The sequence below is a fragment of the Rhincodon typus genome, chromosome 33 (assembly GCF_021869965.1).
Source record: "Rhincodon typus isolate 14 chromosome 33, sRhiTyp1.1, whole genome shotgun sequence".
Lineage (NCBI taxonomy): Eukaryota > Metazoa > Chordata > Chondrichthyes > Orectolobiformes > Rhincodontidae > Rhincodon > Rhincodon typus.
This window is the reverse complement of record NC_063364.1, coordinates 4,669,354-4,686,752: the sequence shown is the minus strand read 5'-3', so window position 1 is coordinate 4,686,752 and position 17,399 is coordinate 4,669,354. Positions and strand designations below refer to the sequence as shown.

The following is a 17,399-nucleotide window of genomic DNA, read 5'->3' as shown; positions in this document are numbered from 1 at the left end:
CAGGAAAGCTGACGTTTCGGGTCAGGACCCTTCTTACTATCTCTAATAGATGTAATGAATTGTGCATTTCTTTTCTTCCCAGATCAAACAATTTCTATCTAGCTATGACTCTGTTCATGCTTTTCTTGTGTATGCTACCAACCGTCTTTGCTATAGCAAGATATAGACCCTCTCCAAGTTGTGGACCATTTAGGTAACAGACTTTGATTAAAAACTCTTCATATAAAGGCTCTTATTTGTCAATGATAGAACAGTAAGTCCTGTTCATTGAAGCACCATTACAGCAATGCTCATCCAGATCTTGTCTCTTTCTCAAACAGTGGTCAAGATAAAATTTATGACATTGTGTCAGAGACAATAGTCAATGATTTCCCTGTCTGGTTTAACACTGTGATGAGTTATGTCACTAGCCCTGTGGTGGCTCTTCCTGCACTGCTGCTGCTTTTGTAAGTACAAACACAGCTCTGTGAGACTATATTTATGGTTCTTTACATGTCATAAACTTTGCAATCTTCATTGTCCTTTGTGTGCAAGCACACCAGGAGTGACTTTACATTAAAATGTCACTGGAAAGGATGAGAGGAATGAGTGGGGTACTTGTTATTTCTACAATTTGATATTTCACCGAAGAGAAGCAATGACAAAATTGCATTTTCTTTTGCATGTTTTGGTGTTGTGGAAATGTAATTGGACTAGTAATCCAGAACTTCAGGCTAACGTTCTGCTGCAAGGTGACTCAGTGGTTAGCACTGCTGCCTCACAGCACCAGAGACATGGGTTCGACTCCACCCTCAGGCAACTGTCTGTGTGGAGCTTGCACATTCTCCCTGTGTCTGCATGGGTTTCTGCAGTAGTATACAGAAATGTTAGGCCAGGTGGACTAGCTACGGGAAATTCAGTGTCATGGGGATAGGGTGGGATGCTGTTTGGAGGGTCGGTGCAGGACTTGATGGGCTGAATGGCCTCTTTGTGTACTGCAGGAAATCTGTGATTTTGGAGACATGGGTTTGAATCCTTTTGGTATGAATATGGTAAAATCTGAGTCAAAAGGCCCACCTAATGGTACCATACAATCATTGTTGTAAAAACTCATCCTTCAGGGAAGGAAATCTGCCATTTTTACCTGTTCTGACCTAAATGTAACTCCAGACCCCACAGCAATGGGATTGACTCTTAACTGCTAATCTACAGGAGTGTAGGTCACAGTGCAGAACGTGGCCATTTGGCCTGTTATGCCTGTACTGATTCCATGGAATCTTTTACATCTACCTGAGAGGACAGATAGGGGCTCATTTTAATGTCTTAGCTGAAAGAAGGCAGTTTTGCTCTTGTAGTGCTCCCTTGCTGCTGCTTGGGATTGTCAGCCTCAGTCATGACTCAAGCTTATGGAGTGGTATTAGAGAATGTTGTCAACTTCAGTTACAACTGTTGGCAGTCGGTGGTGACTGGACGACATTCTGCAGAGGTGTCCACATATTTTGTCAGCGCTAATTCACTCTGCTACTGTAACTTCATTGGAAATGGAGCGCCCTTCCTGCTCAGTTACACAAACATGGTTTCCACTACAATTTGGTGTAAATGATCCCATAAAACTACTTCAAAAAATGGAGTTTTTCTTTCACCAACTCAACCAACAAGCAGGCTATCTGGTCACAATTACATTTCTGTTTGTGGGAACTGACTGGGTCTAGATTAGTTATTGCATTTTCTGCATTACAATAGTGACTGTGCTTCGAGAGTACTTTGCTAGGATGTGCCGAGTTTGTGAAAGGCGGTACATAAATGCAAAGCTGCCTTCTTTCTTCTCCATTAAAGCTGTTCGGTAGAAGATCTTGATAGACACAGCCAATGCTTCCTGTGACCAAAGATTGGTTAAATACAGTTCAGTTATACTGTGATCTGGCAAGGAACTAACCCTTACATAGTGTATTGATGCATGCAGCATGTTATTAACATGTATATTTTAAATAATGTTATGTATCTGTCTCATATCTGTTAACTGATTGGCCCTTTTACTTCTAGTATGTTGATATATTATCTCCAATCAATTGCACGCTCGCTAAAGTTTACCAATAATCAGCTCAGGATGCAGCTCCAAGTTGTATGTATCAGATTTGACCTTTCGAAACCTTTGAGATTTTGCACAGTTTGAATCCTATTAGAACAGAGATGTCAATATTTGTGTCCTTTCTATCTGCAGGAAAGAACAGAGGATAAAAAGAAAGTATTCCAGATGGCAGTTGGTAGGAGAATTTCTCATTTCATATCTGGATTACGTATGCGGATATCCTAAATTAATCTAGACCCAAGTGCTATAATCTGGTCAGCATGGACAAGTTGGACCGAAGGGTCTGTTTCTGTGCTGCACATCTCTATAACTCTAACAAATCTACCACTTCATGCAATACATTAAACAGAGCAGACATTCCATTAACAGAGTCACACAACATGGAAACAAGACCCTTCAGTCCAACTTGTCCATGCTGACCAAGTTTCCCAAACTAAACTGGTCTCACTTGCCTGCATTTGGCCCATATCCCTCTAAACCTTTCCTATTCATGTACCTGTCCAAATGTCTTTTAAATGTTGTAACTGTACCTGCATCTACCACTTCCTCTGGCAGTTTATTCCACACACAAACCAACCTCTGTGTGAAAAAGTTACCCCTCAGGTCCCTGGTAAATCTTTCTCCTCCCACCTTAAAAATACACCTCCAGTTTTGAACTCCCCCCAACCTAGGGAAAAGACCTTTGCTATTCACCTTATCTATGCCCCTTGGGATTTTATAAACTTCTATACGGTCACCACACAACCTCCTACACTCCAGTGGAGGAAAAAAAAGGTCCCAGCTTATCCTGCCTCTCCTTATAACTCAAACCCTCCAGTCCCTGTGTTTCTATTTTCTGTCAAACCTGTTATCAGTGTTAAAACAAATGCAGAGAATATTGGAGAAACTCAGCAGGTCTGGCAGCATCTGTGGAGAGAGAAACAGAGTTAACATCTTGAATCTGGGATGACTCTTCCTCCAGACATTAGTCAATACTGAGTCAGGCTGAATTTGAAACATTATAACAGCGTTTCTCTCTCCACAGATGCTGCCAGACCTGCTGAGTTTCTCCAGGATTCGCTGTGTTTGTTTCAGATTTTGAGCAGCTGTGGTAGCTGGCTTTTATTTGACTATTGCCACAGTTGTTGTGGCTTTGTGTGTTGAGTTGCTATGGAACCTGAATGATCTACAGTTGAGAAATAATGCCGTAGATATCTTCCTGCGTATTCAGGCAAGTGAAACCTCAGATTAATGAGAGTCTCAGGAAAGGTGGTAGCCAGTCCTGGACCCGTTGTAGTAGCAAAGTGTAAGGAGTGTTGCCACAATCTTATGCACCCAAGTGAGAGCCTTATTCATCAAAAGGGAAATTTGGAGATTCAAAAGGATCCTATCTCAGCCCCGTTTTTATTACAAGAAATCCAGAATCTTCTGTCTGTAGCTGCCCAAGTGAAATAGGAAGAAAATGAGTCAGTTCTCCCCCCATTTTCTCCCTGGTCTTGGGAGTGCACTGACACTCATTAGAGTATCAGCATCTCTTTGACATTTTGGCCTCAGTATTCATTGAAGGAGGGAGGGTGGATTTGCAAAACTTTCTGACTCAATAGAAGTGTCCCCTTTAAAAGTGGCTCCCACCCATCTGGAGGAAATGAGGGAGGGGTTGAGGGGGTCTCTATCTGCCTGTCCAGGTGAACACCCAAGATCCCATAGCATTATTGTAAAGAAGAGTTAACTCTATTAAGTCTTAGGGGAGGTGATTGCCTAATGGTATTATCACTTGACTGTTAATCCAGAGACCCAGGAATGTTCTGGGGAGCCAAATTCGAATCATGCCACAGCAGACGGTGGAATTTAAATTCAATTGAAAAAAATTCTGGAATTAAGAGTCGTCTACTGTTGAACATGAACCTGTTGTTGATTGTTGGAAAAACCCATCTGGTTCACTAATGTCCTTTTAGGGAAGGAAACTGCCATCTTTACCTGGTCTGGCCTACATTTGACTCCAGACCCACAGCAATGTGGTTGATTCTGAACTGCCCTCTGGGCAATAAATGCCACCTGGCCAGCAACGCTCTCACCCTGTGAATGAATTTAAAAAAGTCCTGGCCATATCACAGAAAAACAGATTCCTTGCTCATTTTTACATTTGGAAATGGTGGGTGTAATATTAGATATTACAAAGATTTGGATATTTACGGATGTTGTAGAAATACAGGTGTTTGTCGGTGATGCTCAGATGCCTGAAGCAAAACTCTCGAGTGCTCCCACTAAGCTACAGTGGCTGAACCTGAATCATAATAAAGATTATTATTTGACATGGATCTTGTATGTTGGGGGTCATTTAGCTCAGTTGGCTGGATTGCTGGTTTGCACAGAGCCAGCCCCCTGTGGTTCGGCAATCTAACAATGACTTTATTTTTCACATGGTTAGAAAATTGTGTAAAGCATTTGTTGGGATTTTGGATCCAAGCTTTTGGGAGCACAGAGGCTTGCACACATTACATATTGTGCTATGATCGGGTGAAACAGTGGTGTCCTTGTATCGCACAGGGCAATCTTTTCTGAATGAGTAAGTAACAGGTGGAAATGTCATTGCTGAAGGGTTTTCTTGTCTTCCTTTCTCAGCGCGATTCCAACATTTGGAGGATGGCGACAAGAAAACGGAACGTGAGAGTGAGGTGGACAGCCAGGAATCCTTGATTCAATCATCACCTCGGAGGAATGGGAGTGTTGCAAATGTTGACTCCCCAGTCAGTGCAGGGAGTCACATTCTGAGTATTTCACAACAGCTGGCTCATGCGGATGTGCCTCAGATTCCCAGCCTCACTCATACTCCAACTGCAGCAGCTTCACGACACAAGCGTGAGCATGCCTTCCCGAGGTCAGATCACTCTTTAATTCCTCTATTTCTAACTTACTAACTGCTATCTTTCACTATGCACTGAGGACAGCAGTCTGCCTGCTGAAATGTCTTTTGCTAAGATTCACCATCAAGCCCACTATTGTTATTATGTAACTGCCTGATAACCGAGCAAAGAGTGAGCCTCCATTCTGATCTCACAGCTGGAACCGCATTCACTAGAAAGGTGTTAAATTTTTGCCTGCCTCTCTTTCCCATTTTTCTTGGATTCCCCATCGAGAGTGCACACATAGGGGTTTGAAAGCTGGGTAATAGAGGTAGATTTTAGGGAACACGTTAAAGGAGGAAAGAGGTGTACAGAGATGGAGAGCTTTAAAGAGGGAAATCTAGACATTAGGATTTAGACAGCTACATGATGGAGCAATGAGAATTAGGGTGTGCAAGATATCCAAATTGGGTATGTGCTGAGATTTTGGAGGGTTGTAGAGCTGGAAGAGGGTTATAGGGCCAGAGGAGGTTGTAGAGATACAGAGGAATAAGAGGGTGGGAGCTTTTACTTTCTTGTGAACCCAATTTCTCTGAGTGTTTACTTGCTTGTTCACTTGAAACTTAGGCTACTCAGACAATAGGACAAAGTCTGGTGATGTAACAAAGTGCCCCTTTTCCATGATTAAGCTCGTGCCCATGTGTCATTGGAGAAGGAGCATGTGGTGTCCATCAATGTTATTAATGCCTTTAGAGAGAGGTGGGCACCATGGGGGATAGGGTGCTTTATTTCCCCCTCCAACTCCAATTTGATTTAGTCCCTTCCTGCTCTCCCTATCTGCCCTCCCCACATACACACACACACACACATGCATTGCACATACTGGGCTTTACTTGTCCGTATTCAATTGGCTGGTGGTCGTGAGGGAGAACAAACAGAATTACAGACCAGTTAGCTTAGCATCTATAGTGGGAAAGTGCTAGAGTCTTTTATAAAAGACGTGATAACAGAACATTTGGACAGCATTAATGGGATGAGACAAAGTCGCTTTGGGTTTACAAAGGGGAAATTCTGCTTAACTAATCAACGAGGTCTTTTTGAGAGTCTAACTAATAGAATAGATAAGAGAGAACCAGTGGATGGGTGTATTTGGATTTCACAATGACCTTTTATTAAGGTCCCACATAAGAGGCTAGTGGGCAAAATGAAAGCACCTGGGATTGAGGTAACATATTGACATGGATTGAGGATTGGAAACAGAGTGGCAATAAAAGGATCTTTTTCCAGATGGCATGCAGTGACTAGCGGGGTTCACAGGGATCACACTCCAGCTATTCACAATATATAAAAGAAAGACTCGATGAGGGAAATGAATACAATATTTCCAAATTTGCTGATGACCTAAAGCAATGTGGGATTGTGAGTTGTGAGGATGTTGCAAGGAGGCCTCCAGAAGATCTAGACAATTTGAGTGAGTGGGCAAACACATGGTAAATGCACTATAACATGGATAAATGTGAAGTTATACACTTCAGTGTGAGAAACAGAAAGGCAGTGTATTATTTAAATGGTGATACATTGGGAAGTGTGGATGTACAAAGGGATCTGGGTGCCGTTGTACACCAGTCAATGAAAGTAGTCAAGCAGGTGCAGCAAGCGATTAGGAAGGTAAATGGTATATAGGCCTTTATTGCAAGAAGTAGGGATGTCTTACTGCAGTTATACAGGACCTTGGTGAGACCACACCTGGAATATTGTATGCAGTTTTGGTCCCCCTACCTAAGAGAAGATATATTTGTTATAGAAGGAGTGCAGCAGAGATTCACGAGGCAGATACCAGGGATGGCAGGACTGTCATGTGATAAAAGGTTGGCTTGACTGGCCTATATTCACTATGGTTTAGAAGAATGGGAGTGGGTACTGATTGAAACATATAAAATTCTAACTGGGCTGGACAAACTAGATACAAAGGGGATCTTTTCCTCTGGTTGAAGAATCTTGAATCGGGAGTCACACTCTCAGGATATAGAGATAGCCATTTAGCGCTGAGATAAGGAAACATTTCTTTACCCAGAGGGAGGACAACCTGTGGAATTTGCTACCACAGAAGGCTGTCGAAGTTGCATCACGGAGTATATTCAAAAAAGAGATTGATAATTTTTTAATATGTTAAAGACGTGAAGGGATATGGAGAGAAAATGTGAATATGTCATTGAAATAGAGGATCAGCCAAGATCATATTGGGTGGTGGAGCAGGTTCAACAAGCCTAATGGCTTGTTCCATATTACTCTCCTGTTGCAAAGGGGCCATGGCTTTCTCTGATCAGTATCTCCATCGTCACGGGATCTCATGAATCCCGTCATTGGCTGCCCCACATTGCAGCATCAACAGGTAACACTGCACTTTCCAGTACAGCATCAGAGGAGCAGGAAGGCTGACGTTTTGGGCCTACGCCCTTCTTCTTCTCAGATTCTCCAGCATCTGCAGTTCCTACTATCTCTGAAACACTTTCCAGTACAGCCTCCACTCCACTAACCAGGCCATTATCTTTACTCTTTTGAACTTGGTGCCTTCAGTAACGTGAAGGTTCATTTTCTCCAGAGCCAATGGGAATTCTTATCTGTGGGTAAACTTTAACTGAGTTTATCTGAAGGGCTCTGTCACTGCACTTTGCAACATTTGTCCTTAAAGAAAGGAATTTGAAATGGCAAGGTGTTTTACTTACTTCAAAGAAGCACACAAATCAAAATGTTTTGGGTATTATTACAATATATGACCAATTAATGATGCAGAAGGTCAGAGTGTTGATGTGTGGGATGTGCTGGCTGTGATCTGTAAACTTGAAAGCACTTTTCGGTTTGTGATGGAGATAAATCTTCCTGCAATGAGACAATCAGAAAAGAGTGAGTCAGTACTCTCCATATCTGAGCATTGACTGTTCAACTAACAGGGAGATGGGTGATATCAATAAACATACAATAGATTACAAATGTATGATTACAGACAGCCAGATTAATGTTGACACTTAAATATTAAGCACCCAATTTTGCTGAATCGTGTTTTTGTGCATTTTTCTTTTTGTGTGTCTTGAGGCCAATGTTTAAAAGATTTGTCAGCTCTTTAGAAATTTAATGTCCTTTAGAGAAGATTTGCCCTCCTTACATGGTCTGGCCAATGTGTGACTCCGGACATACAGCAAAGTTTATGACCCTCAACTGCCTTCTGGAAGGGCATAGTAAGTCATTCAGTTCAAAGCCAATTAGTGCAGCATGTCCATGAAAGAACAAAGGAAAAGAAACATTGATGGACTTTCTCAATTGGCATATAAACTATGTTAAAGATGTTTCATTGGAGGAAATAAATATTTCATGCTGCCATGACCAGCCTAAAATTTTATTTCAGTTTCAAATTTGATCCATGTCACTGGATCATTTCTGCAAATGTGCAGTGATATACAGATATCTTATAGTTCATGGAATCACTACGGTGCAGAAACAGGCCCTTCGGCCCAACAAGTCCATACTGACCTTTGGAGCATCTCACCCAGACCTGTCCCATCTACACATCCCTGAACACTATGGGCAATTTAGCATGGCCAATCCACCTAGCCTGTACATCTTTGGACTATGGAAGGAAACCAGAGCACCTGGAGGAAACACACGCAGACACAGGGAGAATGTGCAAACTCCACACAGACAGTCACCTGAGGGTGGAATTGAACCTGGGTCCCTGGTGCTGTGAGGCAGCAGTGCTAACCACGGAGCCACCATGGTGCCCTTACATAAAATGAGAAGTTACAAGGCAATAAAATCATTTAGCAAATTGCCCACAATGATCTTCCTTTCACTGTGAAACAATAACGGAGGTGAATCCTGCCATAGGCTGTGGCTCAGAGACATTGACAATAGAGCATCCACATCTTTACACTCCAATCCTGATCTTCCTCTTAAAGAGGTCTAAAAGAAGCCATTGCCCGTTTCACTATTGACCCAAATGGATTCAGTCCGCGTGATAATGCCCACCTTTATTTCCTTGTCACTAATCTGGAGGAACGGATCGCCCATCCATTGCAGAACCCACCTGACTGTCATTCTCCTGAGCTGGGAACACGGGCTCTGCCGAATTGAGCGTGTAGTCTTGGAATAGGATATACATCTGCTTGTGTTGCCATGTTGAATTTGTGATAATTAATATAAAATCTTTGTGCCCCATCTCATTTTGGCAGCATTATGATAGGTGAGCTCCAGCGACTATGACTGTTCAATAATGTCATTGTTTATCATGAACTAAATCTGTCTCTAGTTGACCCTAGTGTGGAGTTTGCACATTCTCCCCGTGTCTGCGTCAGTTTCCTCCAAATGCTCCGGTTTCCTCCCACAGTCCAAAGATGTGCAGGTCAGGTGGATTGGCCACGCTAAATTGCCCGTAGTGTTCAGGGATGTGCGGGCTAGGTGGGTTAGCTATGGGAAATGCAAGGTTACAGGAATAGAGTAGGGGTGTGAGTCTGGGTGAGATGCTGTTTGGAGGTTTGGTATGGACTCGATGGGCTGAATGGCCTGTATCCGCACTGTAGGGATTCTATGATTCTACGACATATTATTAGATTTGAAAAACCTGTTCTTGTGTAAATTCTACAATACACTGCTCTGAAAAACACTCCCTAAAAAAACACAATTTTACGTTAGTCTTGCCCGTCTGATTTGTCCAGTCAATGTTCAGATTAAATCACCAATGACAATGAGCATGTCTTTCTTACACACTTCTATTAATTCCTGATTTATACTTTGTCCTACAGTTAAGAAAATTTTGATGGTGGGGGTGTTCTACACACACTTCCCACCCTTAACTTCTTTCCCTCGCTATTCCTTACTTCCTATCAAAATGATTTTACATCATGATCTATTGTACCTATATCATTCCTCCACATTATTTTGATACCTATTTTTATTCACATAACTACCCCACCTCATTTTCCTTTTTGTCTATTCTTCTGGGATGTTGAATACCTTTGAATATTGGTTGCTAGTCCTGGCCACCCTGCAACTATGCCTCTGTAATAGCTATCAAGTCATATTCCTTTAATTCTATTTGTGTAGCTAACTGATCTGCCTTGTTACAAATGCTGCATGCATTCAAATATAAAGGCTTAAGCTTTAATGTTTTACCATTATTACAGTCCTTCAAAAGCTAGTATTGGAAATTTTAATTTCGGGTTGATGTTTCCCCATTACCTGACATATATAGCATGTCTGGCAAAACTTAATCATGGCTTTAAGTAATCCTGGCCATTAAACCAGTTTTAATATTTTAGCCTGCATTATCCTAATATCAAAATGATCTGCTATTTGCATTTCATTAAAATTAAATTTTGATACTCAGATGAAACTATCACGTGATGGACCACTGCCCATTCCTCATCTATATGAGGTAGTCTCCAGTTCCTTATTTAAACTTTGTCTGTAATAGGTCTGTTTTCTCTAAGAGTTTAGAAGGTTAAGGGGTGATCTGATCGAAGTCTTCAAGTTCCTAACAAGAAAAGACGGTGGATAAACTATTTGCAGATATCATAGAGTTTATGCATTTGAAAATGTACCATTTAAAGCTGACCTCATTCTCAGTGAAAGTCCAAAGGGAGTTTGACCGAAGGGTCAGGAAGTAGGCCAGGATCTTCCAGTGTGCTCATCACCCCAACTATGAGGTGTGAACATGGCCTTCTCTGGTATATGTTTTGACTGCTCCACATTGTCCCTGGCATGCAGGTGGTCCATCCACACTGGGGATCCTCTCCTTCAACTGGATTCCCTGGCGGACAGTCCAAATAATCACCTCGACCACTGTACAAAGATCCTCAGGTCCATCCAGCCTTTTCCCACATAATTTGCAATACCTTGTGCTTTCCAACATACAGGCTCCCAACTCCATCCAAAACTCTGGGATCTCCAGAAAGAACCCAAAAATGGTTAAAATCCCAGCCAGGGAATAAAGCTGGAAATTCTTCTCTGTCCCACTTAAGAGTTCAAAACTTGATAGACACATGAACAAGAGGTAAACAGAGAGATAGAAACCATGCATGGGCAAGCAGTGGCAAGTCTGAATAAAGATTAGAATCAGAGCAGGCTTAGTGGGCCAAAGGACCTGTTCCTGGGCTGTTTTGAATTGTATGGTAGTGCAGGAGATCATCTGTCTCTGATGTTACAATATAGCCGCTTCCTTTTTCCACTCTGTACAGCTTCCCTGGGATCTCCTTGTCTTTACTTTGACTATTTGTTGAGCCAATCCAGAAATGTGAAGCCTGTGTCATATCAGGGTGACCAAGATTACTTCAAAATTTAGCATTTGTATTCAAGCTACATACAGAGACAGTCAGAATTCCCAGCCAGAATAGAGATATTTAGTAAATTCCCATGTCAGTCACATGAGCAGACTACTTTGCTCTAAGTGAGTGGGACTGATTTTACAGACATCATTGATACTCTGTATCTATTGTGTAGTCATTACACTTTGCTAGAGAAATGATTCTGCTTTTATCAGATGATTTCTGTCTTAGTTTTGATCACCTGTTCATTTCCCATCATCACTCTCGTAAAGTAGACTCTGTTTACTGCTCCCAACAGTGATAAGTTCGGAGGTGGGAAGTCTACATGCAGCTAAACTGAGTCTGCCCCTCACTGTGGGTAATTTGTTATTATAAACCTCTTTCAGCATAGATATCTATAGGGCCTACTTGGCCTATTGTGGTAGATGTAAACCACTTACAGGTCTAACTAGAAGAGACTCCCACACAGGCAAGTTGTTTATTGTATGTTAAATGCTAGTTACAGGTTATGTTACTGTGATAGATGTTGTTCCAGAAACGAGAAGGTGGACCTGAATGTTTTGTCTCACTCCTCCAAAATCCTACACCATTCTTCCACAAGTCCATGGAATGACATGATAGTGGGTGATACTGAAGGCACTCCTCAAGATTAACCCTTTGAGCTTTTCAGGCCCATATACAACAGAAATCTCACTTTGTGAGATGGTAATGTAGCAGAACCCCACCACTTTCCTGCCTCCATCAGAATTAGGTTTTGATTGAGAAGGACCATTGTGACCTTCCTGCTCTACCATCAATTGAGGCACTCAAATGATCAAATAATGGACTACTTAAGGGCCACATCCCTATGCTGCTGGCACCTTATTATCTGGGGGAAGAGGGTGGAGACAGAGACAAGGTGTCATCCCTCAATAACCCCCCACATTTGCTTCAGATCCTCCTGACTCTCTTTGTCCATGGTCCTATCAATCCAAGAACCCTGTGCCTGTATTGCCTTCCATTTTGCTGGGATCTCCCTGACTCTGGTCCTCCAGTGGTGCACTTACACCATCAGCCATGGCTCCCCTCTTAGTGCTGCTGAGTGTAAGGTCAGCTGTCTAGTGGTTGGCTGGCACCTCTCACAGAGTGTCACTTCCTCTCCCAGGGTCCTGATTCCATGGGAAGGCCCATTGGTGGCTTCATCCCTGCCTGATTGGCTTGTGGTCCAGTAGACTTTCTCTGGAAAGGACACCACAGGTCTCCAGTCTGCAGGCAAGACCCCAATGCCTCAAAAAGATTCTGCCTGACAACTTTGCTTGCTGTAAAATAGATTTTGTTTATCATTTACAATGAAACAGACTCAAAATCTTTCCCAGCCTCTACCCATTGGCTAACCCAATGGTTTCAATGGTCACTGAAATATTTACGCTAAAATAGCAAACACCCTTCCCAGTTGGGCACAGGAAGTTCAGTTGAGGGTCATGTCTGGGAGAATAACCCTGAAAAATATGTTTTTTGGACAGGCAGGCTAGCATTTATAACCTATCCCAAATTGCCCAGGGGGTAGTTTGGAGTCAACCCCATTGCGGTGGGTCTGGAGTCACATAGGCCAGACCAGATAAAGATGGCAGATTTCTTTCCCTAAAGGACGTTAATGAACCAGATGAGTTTTTTTATGATAAATAACAATTGTTGCACATTCACCATTTAGACTAACAACTTTAATTCCATATTTTGTTTTTTTTAGTTGAATTTAAATTTCACACTACACCATGGTGGGATTCGAACCTATGTCCCTAGAACAATAAACTGGAGGTCTGGTTTACAGATTAATTGATGTTACCGCAGCACCACCAAACACATTCCAAAGCTAATGCATGTGTGGAAGAGATCTCTGTTCACAATCTCTCAGTGCCAATGAGTTTGGAGATTATTGATGCTTTCCCTTTACTCTCTCTCCCTAGGAATCCAGGTGGATTACAGGGAGCCGCAAGTGGGCCTCACAGAGGAAAATTGTCCTCCAGCTGTGCCACCAAATTACCGGAAGATATTCGTCCTGATGCCCCTTTTAGGAAGTGTGTCAGACCACTGCACTACTCGCCTGCAGAAGGGGCTCCGCAGATGATTCTAGGTCGCAGGGTGCACACGGCACGTTACATATTAGTCAATGAGCGTGAGCCGAGGAAGAGGTTAATGCGCTCAGTCACTCGACTCCCGAGGCATTACAAGGTGGACGAGACCAGGGGGGCAGTGGAAATGTTGCCAAGGAATCTGAAAAGGTATGCGTTTCACGCAGGGCACAGAACCAACCCACAGCTGCACGTCAGCGAAGAGGAGGAGGATGAGGACGAGCTGGAGCGAGGCACGTTTAGCAGGTCTCCACGCCCGCACTCGCTCTCCGATCTCCACCAACCCACTCGCTTCTACATCGGGGACAGCAAAGACAGCCGGATATTGGTCGGCAAGGACGTGGCCCAGATCCAGTACGAGTATGAGGACTCTGAGCCGCAGCAGGATTGTGCAGGCCCTGGGTCATCTCACGTTCAGTGGACCAGCAAAGGTCTGGCACCTAGCCAGCAAGGTGCTGGAGCTCCCATCAAATGGAAAACGAAACACAAAGCAGAGCAGTCATTGACGGAATCGGACTCTGCCTCAATCGCATCGAGCAGTGACCAGCAGAACAGCAGCACCGACCAGTACATTCAGGTCATTCACACCAAGGATAAGTATTTGAAAACTTCCAATGAGAATCTAAGCAGGAGCAAGTCAAGAGTAAGCATTGAACTGAATGCGGCAGAGGCTAATGAACTGATCTGTTCCAATGTCTAGAATCAGTGTGTTCATGTGCACAATAGTAGTAGTTGTGAGATATATAGGAGAGGGACTTAAGGAGAGGTTAGATGGGTAGAATAAGGAGAGAGAAGTAAAAGGATATGCTGGTAGGGTTAGAAGAATTGGGAGTTGACTTATTTGGAGGGCTGTTAGGATTATTGTGAGACACATTTGATGAAATTCAATGTAAATCTGATGTCTGTGATCTACTTTGTAGTGGGACGCCTGACAATTTAAAAAAAAATCTGTATACTCTTTTAGTTGATTGCTTATAACTTAAAGATGGGTTCCAAACATACATGGCTTTTTGTCGGATAAAGAGCATGAGGCAATATGGATCAAAGACAGGTTAAGAGAGTTTAAAATACAGATCAGCCATGATCTTATTAAATGATGGAAGCATCTGGCAGGGCTGAATGGCCTCCTCCTATTCCAATATTGCATTCTCAAAATTAACAACAGCTGGAGATAATTTAATGAGATCAGGAGATTGTGCTGATTATTTAATTAACTCACACCCATCATTAACTAAGCTTCACATTTAGACATGTTGCAAGAGGTTAGAACTGCTGAGTTATAGATAACTGTGAATCAGTAAGTGTCCTGCCTTGAACAGGAAATGTCATTCCTTAGAATGAAAAAATAGAAAAAAAAGACCCCGGCATTTTTCACTTTTCATTTAAAAGGACATTGTTCTGGGCAGTCACAAGATTGTGAGAGGGGTGCATTCATTCAGAAATTGGCACTTGAGACGCCTTCAGAATAATCAATTGCATTTATACAGCCCCTTTACTTTAGTATAGCTTCAGTATAGCTTCCCAAGATGCTTCACAGAAGTGAGAAACAGAAAGCTTTATTAGAACAGTAGAGGAATCAAGGGTAATGGGGACAACATAGGAAAGTAGACATGAGGAATGTTGGATCAGCCATGATCCTATTGAATGGCAAGGCAGGCTCAAGAGGCCAAACGGCCTGCTCCTATTTCATACGGTCTTATGGACAAAGGCGGGTTTAAAAGGAAGAAGCAGAGGTGGAAAGGTGGGGAATTCCAGAATTAGCCCCCATTAGCTGGGCACAAGGGCAAAATTTAACTTAACTGAGGCTTGGGTATAGTATTTTTGGTTTTGCATTTTGAATTTGAACATGAACTTGGTGAGGTTGTTGACTTTCTCGCCGAGCTGGCTTGTTCTCGTTAATGAACTTGGCGTATATAAAAAAAAATCTGATTTCACAACATGTCAGTTGTAAAGCAAATGAAAATGTATCGTTCAACCGCTCAATCTTCTGATAGTCACATCATCAACTATGTCTGTAACTTAGAATGTATTCGTAAATTATTTATTACATGTTTGGAACCCTCTCTCTCTGAATTTCAGACTCATTGTTTGTGTTGCTAATAGACATAACTAAGATCCTGAAATATTGTTGCATTCAGACACAAACAGTCAATAAAACAAATTCCTTAAAAGCTGAGCATCTCGCCTTCTGTTCCTCGAGTGGTACAGTGGTGGCACAATGGTGGTGGTGGTAGGGAGGTGTGCTGACTCTACCCTGGGATGCACTCACTTACACATTTAGATCTCTGCTGCTGTCTGTAGTACCCAGTGCATTGAGAGAGCGTTGGGGTTTGGATTACAGGGAGCCAGCTGCTAAAATTCAGGTAGGTGAAAATGGAGAGCTCGAAACACAAAGAGAGTTTCGGAGAACAGCTAAAAGGACATTTAACAATATAACATGGCCATTTGGGAGGACAGAACTTGAGAATTATTGAAAAACGTCAGATTGTGTCGAAGTTTTCTGTTTTGTACTCATCAGGACAATTCACAAGAATACCAAAGTAAAGGGAAAGTAATATTCCACGCTGTGTGATATGAGTTTGTTGATTTGTTGGCTAGTAGACTCCGATTAGAATTGCCATGGAAACTCCCACAATGTATGAATATGAATTTCAGCGCATGTGATGCTAGGGATGTAGGCTGTACATCCCAGAGACTTATGGATCCTATCAAACAACGTATCTATTAGCTGTTCGCCTCAAGCAAGTACTAACTGTTCCCAACCAGCCCCAATTACAAATCTCATTTAAACATTACATATTTAGACAACAATTGTTGAATCATCTGACCAGGCTAAGAATGACCTTGACAACTAACTTAAAATTATCAGTCAGGATTGCAGCAGGACATGTTTGCACATATTAGAAGCTGCTTGTATTAATACAGAAGACCCTGTACCTCTTCAATCTAGCTCTATATACCTCTTATAGAGAAAGCTGAAAGAACTCAGCAGGCCTGGCAGCATGTGTAGAGAGAGAAACACAGTTAACATTTCAATTCCAGTAAGATACTTTTGCAGAACTGAAGCCCTTTATACACCTCTCACTATACCCCATATGCCAGCTTCAGTTCACCAAACCATGTGGCAACCATTCTCTGGCTAATTTCTCAGGGCAAAGACTTGATCAATCAAAGTCAACCTGCCTGGTCAACCAATTTAAACCAACATCGGCAGTTAACTAGCAATTATTACCCCTCTAGTGCAATGAAGAATGCACCAAGATGGCAGTATTGAGGTAATTACTACAAATCCAGAACCTTACAGTACTGGGAGAGGGAATGAAAAACAGGAGAGGTCCTTTGCAGGCCTGGGAGACCTTAAGTACTGCTCTGGGGGCATGGATTCAAATCCACCATGCGTTTCAATAAGATTCAATGAAAAAGACTGGAATAAAGAGCTAGTCTAATGGTGACTGTCTGACCAGTATTAATTGTCATAAAAACCTATCTGGTTTACTAATGTATTTTACAGAAAGAAATATGCTATTTTTACCTTGTTTGGTATATATGTGATTCCAGACCCTCAGCAATTTTGGTGACCACTACAAAAACTTAAAAAAATGGAATGAAACCAAATCACCTGACATCAAATGAGGCACTGAGAGTGACAGCAACAAACAAAGCCTTGTCGACCCTACAATTTGTCCATGCCAACACCCGAGGGATTGTGCCAAAACTGGGAGAAATGTCACAGAGACCAGTAAAACAACAGCCTTACATAAGCATACTCCTAGCATCATCCTTTTTGACACTGTTCAACCAACACTGTCACAATCCTTGGCTGTGTCCTGTGTTAAGATATGAGCCTTTAAGAAAGATTTGGCCTGTCATGTTTCTTTTCAAAGCAAGTGTTGTAAACTTGGAGCCAAGCTATCTGTTGTGAGCCCAGCAATGTAGCTAGCTTTGGTATTTTTTAAAAGCAGACAAAAGAATCATGAGTGGGTGGGATCAAGCTCCCACAGAGCCAGGACTTTAGTTTAACTCTCAGTAGCTGTTGGGGTTTGGAAGTTGCTACACATCTCTCCCTGTTACAGCAAAACACTTG

At 42.3% G+C, this 17,399-nt stretch overlaps 1 protein-coding gene across 1 annotated transcript in view; it reads left to right on the top strand.

Annotated features, from left to right (window-relative positions):
• LOC109917311 (transmembrane channel-like protein 3) overlaps positions 1–15,440 on the top strand; it is a 53,926-nt gene extending 38,486 nt beyond the window's left edge. Inside the window, exons 17-22 of the mRNA XM_048615953.1 lie at positions 83–193; positions 321–446; positions 2,023–2,101; positions 2,201–2,243; positions 4,670–4,925; positions 13,151–15,440. Coding sequence (XP_048471910.1) covers positions 83–193; positions 321–446; positions 2,023–2,101; positions 2,201–2,243; positions 4,670–4,925; positions 13,151–14,015 — 1,480 coding nt within the window. The 3' untranslated portion in view covers positions 14,016–15,440. The remainder of the gene's footprint in view (positions 1–82; positions 194–320; positions 447–2,022; positions 2,102–2,200; positions 2,244–4,669; positions 4,926–13,150) is intronic.
• The last annotated feature ends 1,959 nt before the right edge of the window (positions 15,441–17,399 follow it).